Source organism: Petaurus breviceps, unplaced genomic scaffold (genome assembly GCF_028583685.1).
Source record: "Petaurus breviceps papuanus isolate PSGF00001 unplaced genomic scaffold, PetGlider_PUasm1.0 186, whole genome shotgun sequence".
Classification (NCBI taxonomy): Eukaryota; Metazoa; Chordata; class Mammalia; order Diprotodontia; family Petauridae; genus Petaurus; species Petaurus breviceps.
This window is the reverse complement of record NW_027185798.1, coordinates 31,698,277-31,707,236: the sequence shown is the minus strand read 5'-3', so window position 1 is coordinate 31,707,236 and position 8,960 is coordinate 31,698,277. Positions and strand designations below refer to the sequence as shown.

At 45.8% G+C, this 8,960-nt stretch overlaps 2 protein-coding genes across 4 annotated transcripts in view; one reads left to right on the top strand and one right to left on the bottom strand.

Annotated features, from left to right (window-relative positions):
- Positions 1–2,012, bottom strand: part of CDC42SE1 (CDC42 small effector 1) — a 6,060-nt gene extending 4,048 nt beyond the window's left edge. Inside the window, exon 1 of the mRNA XM_069090082.1 lies at positions 1,859–2,012. The gene's annotated coding sequence lies outside the window, so the exon portion shown is untranslated. The remainder of the gene's footprint in view (positions 1–1,858) is intronic.
- A 27-nt stretch (positions 2,013–2,039) lies between these two features.
- Positions 2,040–7,788, top strand: MLLT11 (MLLT11 transcription factor 7 cofactor). 3 transcript variants are annotated; one of them, XM_069090079.1, is made up of 3 exons: positions 2,040–2,171; positions 2,936–2,989; positions 6,416–7,788. In XM_069090079.1, exon 3 carries the CDS (start codon positions 6,422–6,424, stop codon positions 6,695–6,697), a length of 276 nt encoding a protein of 91 aa, XP_068946180.1. In that variant the 5' UTR covers positions 2,040–2,171; positions 2,936–2,989; positions 6,416–6,421; the 3' UTR covers positions 6,698–7,788. The 3 variants fall into 3 exon arrangements, with proteins under 3 accessions (XP_068946180.1, XP_068946182.1, XP_068946181.1); XM_069090081.1 differs by lacking the exon at positions 2,040–2,171 and adding an exon at positions 2,253–2,442; XM_069090080.1 differs by lacking the exon at positions 2,040–2,171 and adding an exon at positions 2,504–2,575.
- The last annotated feature ends 1,172 nt before the right edge of the window (positions 7,789–8,960 follow it).

Below are 8,960 nucleotides of genomic sequence, written 5' to 3'. Positions count from 1 at the left end.
CTCTCCCGGGAAGCTGAGTGGACAGAGGTAGATGGGGGGGAAGGGGGTGGTGGCAGAGGGAACAAGGATTCTTCTGTTCCTCCTTCCAGGGACCTGGCCAGAGCTGGGGGGAAGGGAGAGTGTGTATGGGACTTGGCACCAACGGTCGAATGATGCTAAGAAGTGACCAGGAAATTCCGTTCTTCAAGACTTTAGAATCTTTAGGCTGTTGAGGTTCAAAGGAGAAACCTCATGACCCTGCCTATCCCCGCCCCTGTCCCCACCTCCCCTCCAGCCCAGGTGGCCATCTTGAGTGGAAGTGGGGCTATGGGGAGGTCAGACCTGGGTGACTGTGGTGGGGGGAAGGGGAACAACACCAGAGCAGAAAAGGAAGCAGGCAGTCAGCTAAAGCTAGGGCAGCTAGCAAAGGGTGGGCCTCGGGAGAGAATGGAGCCCAAGGCTGGAGAGCTCCAGAGGCGGAGTCTCTAGGCTTTCCCAGCCATACATGGAAAGGGGGGGAGTGGCTGAGAACCCAGTCAGAAGGCTGGGGGTTCGATTCTAGGAGGGGACTTCCAGATAGTCAAGGAGACCTTCAACTTCTCGCTTGTTCTCGAAGAGAAAAAGTGAAACATAGAAACAAGACAACGTATTCTGCTCAAGGTCACAGGCACTAAGGATCATAAGCGAGAAATTTCTCTCTTTCACGTGAAAGGAAAAAGCTGTGGCCGCCCAGCCAACTTTTCTCCTAGGAAATCAAGACCCAAGGTGGTTTTGCCCTCTAGTTCCCAGGCCTCGAGATCCTCAGCCCGGGCTTGATGGGCTAGAGATTTTATGGGAAAAGAAACCTAGAGGGAGGCAGGAGGTGCTCTGTTCCCTGGTCCTACATTGGCCCCAAACCGGTTTTCCCGGTCCCACGGGCCTCCCAGCACCCGGCCTCCGGCTCGCTGCCGCTGCCTGACAAGCCTTCACAAGAAGCAGCTGGAGAGAAAGAGAAAGGAAAAGGGGGGAGAGAAAGGGGAAGCTCTGGCTCTGGGTACAACACCTCGGCCTCTTCCTGGAAAGGCCCTAGGATAAGGAGGGGGTGAAGGGCCAAGTAAAGGGGACAGGACCCCAGGTTTTCAGCCAACTGGCAGGCTCAAGCAAGACCCAGCCTCCCCAGTACTTGGAGTCTGGGGGTCGGTGGCAGCACTGTACCCCACCCCAGGCCTCCTGGAGGGACCCCCCAAATAAACACGGAGTCCTGCAGTTCCCGAGCTCCATTCCCACCCCCTAGCCCCAGACTCCCAGAAGCCTTTCTCAGGGACCTTCTCTTTTCTGTAAGCCTCTCAACTGGCCTGCGGCTTGAAACTTGTAGGCGGAAGTGCACCATCCCCGTCCTCAGCGGCTGCCCCCCTCTACCTTGCTCAGCCTTTATCCGAGCTTCCCCCACCCAGGTCCCTGATCTAAATCTCCCACGCTGTAGACCATTCTTGGTTGGGCTCGGGGGGGGGGGGGCCCCCCCCCCCCCCCCTTTTGCCCCCTTTTCCCCCCGGCCCCCCCCCCCGTGCCCCTTCTCAATCTCCCACGCTGTTGAAACTTCTTGGGTGGGGGGGGGGGGGGGGGGGTCCCTCCCCACCCCCACTTCTTCCACCTTTACTCCCCAGTGCCCCCTGCTCCGGTCCTTCGGTTGCTCTCATTGTAAGCAAACAACTGCACCTAGGTCTGGAGAGTTCTTCTGGGGAAAGCCAATTAAATGGGGGGTTTCCTCCTCAGCCCCTGCCACCTCGAAGCCCTCCAGTCTCAGACTCTCTTTCCACCAGCATCCGGTGGCCCTCCTTCCCACCCCTCCCTGCGCAGAGTGGACAAAAGACCAGAGATGGCCAAGTCCCGACTCTCTGACCTGCCTCTCCCGGGGACTGCAATGTCTGCTGGCGAGATTGAGGGGCTTCTGGGCTCCAGCTCCGGGTCCTCTCGTCAGGGAGTTCAAGGTTTTCTCTTCTAGGCAGTGTGGGGGAACTGAGGGCGGGCCTGGAGAGAGGTGGGGCTGCCTGATGGCGGAAACGGTAGCAACTCGATTACGAAATCCGCCTTTCTCCAGCCAGGCCCGCAGCTCCCACTCTGGACGGACTGGGGAATGCACGGCTGAGAGCTGAGGGGGCCGCTCTGGGGGCCAGCCCACCCAGCTGTGGAAGCCAGAGGGCAAGAGAGCCCAGGTGGGCCTGCTTCTGTGCCCTCCTGCCCGGGTGGGGGGAGGAGAAAGTGGTGATTCCCTGAGTCACACGTAGCTGTTTGCTCTTCGCTGAAGGTCAAAAGGAACATTTCTGCCCCTTCTGCGAGCAGATTAACCATTAGTGACATTAGACTTCACGGATCACAGACCTACCTACTCCCTCTGCGTCTCCTCTCCAAGGAGTCTCCTCTCGTGTGCCCTTTCTCAAGAGGGATGGGGCATAGATCTCTTTTTGGATGGTCCTCCCAGCTTGGGTTTGTGTGAGAAGGGGATTCTGAGAGAGGACAATGTTGAAAAGGAGTCAAGGATTTCTCTGATTCTCAAAGCAGTTCCTTAAAGTTGGGGGAGGGAAAGACACACTTTTTACCCTCTATTCCTGCTGGCAAGGTAGACATTTTAACTCATAAACCTAAAAATAAATCAAAGAATAAGAAACTGGTTACTCATGCACTATTAGCAGCAGTTTGGGAGAAATGGGAGTTAATTAACATATTGTGACTGGACCTCCAGCAGGCCTATCTTCTTTCTTCCCCTAGAGAGGATAGGCCCTAGAATCATTGAGAATTAGCAGAGTCAGAGGCTCAGGCAGGGAGGGGGAGGGGAGCGGGGGAGTCCTTCCGCCCCTTTAGGAGGGGCTGCATTGCAGGGGGAGACGGCTTAGACCGTGAGACAGACTCAGTCAGAGAGAGAAAGGCGTGAAAGCAAGGCAGAAAAAGCTTCAACCGCAACCTTCTCTTTATCCATCAGCCCCAAGCCTCCTGAAGCCTGACACATCCGTGGAAGCCACAAACTTGGTGACTGGTAAGCTGAGCTGAGGGAGAATGGTAGTTAGGGTTAATAAAGATGCAGCTTGTTTTGCAGGGATGGACCATGGGTTGGACAGGAGATTCACCGGGAGGACAGAAAAGGCAAAAAAAAGGGGAGTTCTAAATAATAGATGGTCAATTGATAGAATCGATCTATCATATTTATTCATGTATTTATTTTCACATCTATTTGCATATTTCCTGCTATAGAGAGGTATATTTACCTATATATTTAATAACCTTTCCAAATCTTATTTCTAGTTATTTTTGTATGTATATACACTCTTTTCCTACAATGTATCTTAAATATGTAATATTTCTAGGTTGATATGTTCATCTTTCAGTCTATTGATACATCTTTATTATTACTCATCTATTTTCCTCATTAAAAAAAAATCCTTTCAGTATTTCTCTGATGTGTCTACCCTCTCCATGAAATCATCCTTCACCCTTGGAAGGATTTATAGGAGGTATGTAGGAACAGCTTCCAGTTCTCTGGACATCAGTCTTCCCTTGTCTTAACCTTTCTCTATAGAGGAGAGGCTGGAGTAGGGAAGGTGAGGCCTTCTGTGGTGAGGAGCTGTCCTACAATATCATTTGAATTCAATGCAGTTTACAAGAGCAGGGAAAGGGAGCCAATTTCTGGAGGATTGTGTGTTTGCAGCTTAAAGGACTGGAGGTAAAGGTCCAGTAAAAAGGGTTGGGGACAGGATATGGGGTATTTATAATAGAAGGGCTTCCATTACTTTTCATTCATGAGTAATGTCATGACACAGACCCTGTGAGGTGAAGTAAGATACACATAAGGTCTTAAGAAGGTTTGATGTAACCAAGTCTTTGTGTGGCTATGAATGGGTGTGTCTCTGTCTTTGCATTTCTGTATTCCTATATCTCTTCTCTCTGAATATCTGATAATCTTTATCAACACGTGAAATTATCCAGATAACTGAGGGCAAAATATGCTTTTGCTTGAAATTCTAGATAACTGAAAATGAAAGCTATAGTTTCTGTCTAAGCTTAGGGTATAAGCTTAGGGTATAAGGGTATTTGGTGGAGTAAGGAAAGGCTTTTTTTTTTTTTACCAGATTTTGTTTAGAATGGAATTTTGCATGGAATTAAAATGTATACCTTTGTTATGAAGAGCGTTTTAAACATCAGTCATTCAGATAAATTTTATATGTAGACCTAGTTCATTTCTCTGTTGTAAATTACTGCCTATTTATTTAGATCTTTGTATCTGTCTCTATCTCTGTATGAGCTTCTGGGTTAATGACATATCTAGATTTAGATCCTAAGCAAATATTTTATAAAAAGATATTTTGCCTGACTTAATTGCAAAAAATAAAATAGATTTACTGCTCTGCCTCCCATGTAAGGACTACTCAGTCAGCCTTTATTTACATCAGAGCAACAGAAAATGGAGGCAGCTCTTAGGATCTATTTCTTGCTCTTTATGGTCTTTTACATTTTCCCCGTGTATTTATACCCCATGGATAATATTTTAACACTCAGAAAATTGTTAAGTAGATATTTCTTGCAAATTTAGAGGATGTCACTAGGGTTTATAAAAGCAGAGAGCTTACATTATCTTATAAGTGATCAATAAATATGAAGAATCCTATTAGCTTAGTGCTGTATTAGGTTTTGTAGGAGATATAAGAACAGTACAAATTATCAATCCTGTCTTCAAGAAAGCATTGTAACACAGCCCTTGGAAAATATGTACTGCGGGGAAGGCCGTTTGCTGAACCTGGTACCGCTGTTTTGCTTTCTGGGGGTATTTCTTGGGACCTCTTAGCCCCAAGCCTTTGCATGGTTAAATATATGGAAAGCATCTCTTTTTGTACATGTACATATATTTTTTGCAAATATTTTTGAGGTGGAGCAGAGCTGAATATCCCAGGATGATGACCTCACCTTTCCCACATACTTCCCCCACACTATGCCAGCCCTCCCAGCCTCACCCTCCCTTTCTTCTAAGCAACTTCCATGCTGACTAATGCTCAGCTTGTAGGGTGTATTTTAGAGTTCATGCCTAGCTAAAAAGAGAAAGAGCAACAAAGATCAGTTAACATTAAAAATCCCTTCCAGCCTTCAAGACTTCCATAGCCCTGTTCTAGCAAAGGACTTTCCCTTTAAGACTCCAGTACAGAAATTTCACATTATTCAGGGAAATTTTTGTACTATGTAGGACAGAGGCAAAGACATACAGGTCCAGCATGGTGGTGGGAACTAGTGCAGGGAATTATTTTCTACAGCTTAGGAGGCCTTTCTTCTCAGGGATAGGGTTGAGTCTTCTTGTCCCTTCTGGACATTCTAGTCAATACCTTATACCTCCACTGCAGTTTCCCTTTTTGGTTGCCAGGATTGTACAAAGATATAGAGGTTTTTTCTGCCTGGCAGTAGTGTGTGGGTGGGATGAGTTTGGTTAGGGAGGAGTGATAGGAATTCAATCAGTTTGTCAAAAACTCCATTTAATAACTGAATTCTGCCTTCAGTTATTACTTGAAATAAGGGCAAAAGAAATAATAAGCAGTCAACAAGGCACTAGGGTTCAGCTTTTGTGTATAGGAGGGCAAAGCCAGAAAACTGGACCAGGTATTTAGGCCTGACAGATTTAGGATGTTAATCTACAGGTGCACCTTTAAATTGAAAAGTCATTTAACATCATGGATTAACCTTTGTATGCTGAACTCTGTACAATTGTTAAAAGAAAATAGGTTTGTATCTTGCTCTAAGAAAAAGTCAGAGCTAAATGGAGATACATATTTTAAAAAAATTTTAAAAGGCATGAGGCCTACGCAATGCAATTAATTATATATATTACATTCCACATATGTAATATAGAACTAATTCCATATATCTTATTCTACACATATAATATAGAACTAACTCTATATATTGTATTCTACATATGATATAGAAAAATTCTATATGTGATATAGTCTATAATACTTCTATATTCTTATAGCATTCTATACATGGGTTCTGGGGAAATGATGGAAGGATAGGTATGGAGTTGATCAAAGTTAATTAAAGGCTTCCTGAAGGAGTTGATTCTATCATAGAATTTAGAAAGGAAGAAGGAGCAAAGAGAATGGTAGAGAGGTGGAGGGAAGCCTTTTCAAGACCATGAGGAAAAATGGTGACAATAATCTGTCAGAAGTGTAAAGTTTGTGGAGAGAGGGACCAGAGTATAGAGTTGAATAAGGCTATAAGGGAACTATTCTAAGATGGTTCACTTAGAACAGCAGTTAAAGGCAAAGGATGAAAAGGAGGATTATTGAAGTCCTTGGATTGGATGGGTGGAGCACAGGAGCTGTTACTGCATGTCTCTGAGCAGGGGAGGGACAGGAAAACAGGCTAGGAGCATTATGGAGACTCTTTGCAGTATGTATACTAATTGATGATTCCTTCCCAGGGAGCCATGAGGGACCCTGTGAGCAGCCAATATAGCTCCTTCCTTTTCTGGAGGATGCCCATTCCTGAACTGGACCTGTCCGAGTTGGAGGGCCTCGGTCTGCTGGACATGTCCACTTATAAGACTCGAGGCAACAACAGTGGAAAACTGTCTGAGGAGGAGCGAAGTGAAGCTGGGCAGAAGAATTGTCCTGAAGGCGATGCCCTCCTCGAGTACAGCACCTTCAACTTTTGGAGAGCCCCTATTGCCAGCATCCACTCCTTTGAGTTGGACTTGATTTAAGGCTAAAATCTTTCTCCCTATCACCATTTATGTATTTTTCCTTTTCTTTGGGCCCTTCCTTGCTCCCTATCTATACTTCTTTTTAGCCTGCTTTCCCCCCTTCATTGTGTTGAGGTGGTGCTAAAAGAATCTGCCATGGAATGGCTATTTATTTATTGTTATTTATTTTCCTCTGCATTGTACCCCCATAGGCACCCCCCTTCCCTACCAAGTCCTTCAAATCACTTTGGAAGAGGTATGGTTCTTCAAACAAAAGATCGTAGGTACCCAAATCCTTTTACTCCTGAGACTAGCTTTAGAAAACAAGCCTGATTGGGGGGTAGGCCCAAACCAACCTGCCTCAGAGTCAAGGAGCAGTATAGTGGTGAGAGATGTAGTTAATTGAGTCTTGACCCCACTGTTATCAGCTTTATAGAGTTTATCAGCCTTTCCATCTCTACCCCAAGGTCAACTAACATGGGTGGCTTTCTCAATAATCATAGAAAATTCTGGGATTTTTATTTGGGACTGCCTGCTATAAAAAGGTAAAGCCTGTTTCAAATAATAAAGTAACCAAGTGTCTTTCGAGACAGAGAAGGGAAGAAGACTTAGCCCTGAGGCAACAGATGGTTGAAAGATGGAGCCAAGTGAAAATAGTTAAACAAATTCTGAAATAATTGAAGCCCTTCCATCCCTTTATTGGAGTTATTTTCTTTCCTCCTCAAGCTTTATTCTTAATTGAAGGTCATGGGTAGGGATACAGAAAATTCACTAAGAAAAAAAAACACTCAAATCTTAGCTTTTAACATGTTATTTTTGCTGTTTATGACAGTCCCACATTGTTGGGAGCCACTTGTTCTGAGCTCCATCCCATGACCTGCAGTCTCAAAGGACCTCAATTTCAATCCCTTTGGAAATTACCAGCCCAGCAGTCTCTAATGGTTCAGGTACCTTGAGGGCATAAAATAAGATGATCAATACCTTCTTCACATCCTGACACTCTACCACACTATCTTTGAGAATTCTCTACTCTTTCCCCCAGTTACTGCTGCCCACTTGTGCTGACATTTCCTCACACTCATCTAATAAAGCTGTTTAATCCCACATCTGAACTTCATGTTACCTTCTCTTTGTTTATAAGGAAGCAGCCCGTGTCTGAGGATTTTGTTTCCTAGTTGTAGGGTTTCATTCATTTTAGCCTTATCTCTTTGGGTGGGTGGTTAAAATAAACACCCTTTCACTAAAAAAGGTGATGGTTCAAGCATATGATGAGGGAAATGATGAAAAGTCTAGTTTAGAGAAGTAATGGGGGTGGGGGGGTGGCTAGGTGTCGCAGTGAATAGAGCACCGGCCCTGGAGTTAGGAGGACCTTAGTTCAAATTAGAGCTCAGGCACTTAACACTAACTAGTCATGTGACCTTGGGCAAGTCACTTAACCCCAATTGCTCTGCCTTCCCCCCTCCAAAAATCGAAAAAAAAATTAATTTGGTTTGCTTCAATTTCGTGTGCCGGTTTGTTCCGAATCTCTCCCATTTCCCATCACCTGCAAGGCTTAGGTGCAAAGGCTTCTAATTAGATGTAGAGCAAAAGGGATCATCCCATGTGATCCCCTATTTTACAGATAAGGAAAGGAGCCCAGACAAGGGACGTCACAAAGCTTTTGAGTGACATCTACTACACCAAGCTCTTACCAGACCCCTCAGCTCTTGTGTCCGACTTGCCCCTCCCCCATCCACTTCATCTCAAGGTGACCATCATTTGGCAGGTATTACTATGAAGTGGTAAGTGTCATCAGGACACTTCGGAAAGAGAAGGGAAAGGAGCTGAAGTAAACCGCAACAAATGTACAATTTGGTTAGAGCAAGAAAGCTAGAATTCAAGTCACAGTTCATTAAGCTCCCTGAAGGCACCACAAAGGAGCTCCAGGAATTCAAAGGGAAATCACTTCCCAATGGGAAGATGCACGTTTTTGATGACCAAAGGTTAAGATGATTCCCTCCACTTGGGGCATTCAAGACAAGGCGTGGGGGCTTAAGGAGCGCACAATGGTATCAATGCCACGTCCGAGGAGGCCTGAAACCCCCCACATGCGCGCTGTGATAACGTAATCGGACACTTAAGGCTGCTGGGACTTCTCAAGAATCGTATCTTGTGAGGGAAAAAAATCACCCTAAGTCGGATAAATAAATTTGCTGGACCCCGGAATCCTTCACCCCGCCTGCCCCTGGTCGGCCCTCTGGGAGGCCGTCAAACGTACTTAATTCTCCCCCCCCCTTCTCCCCTC

Coding starts and splice junctions, on each gene's coding strand:
- MLLT11 (XM_069090079.1), top strand. CDS start 6,422: ATGAGGGACCCTGTGAGCAGCCAATATAGCTCCTTCCTTTTCTGGAGG.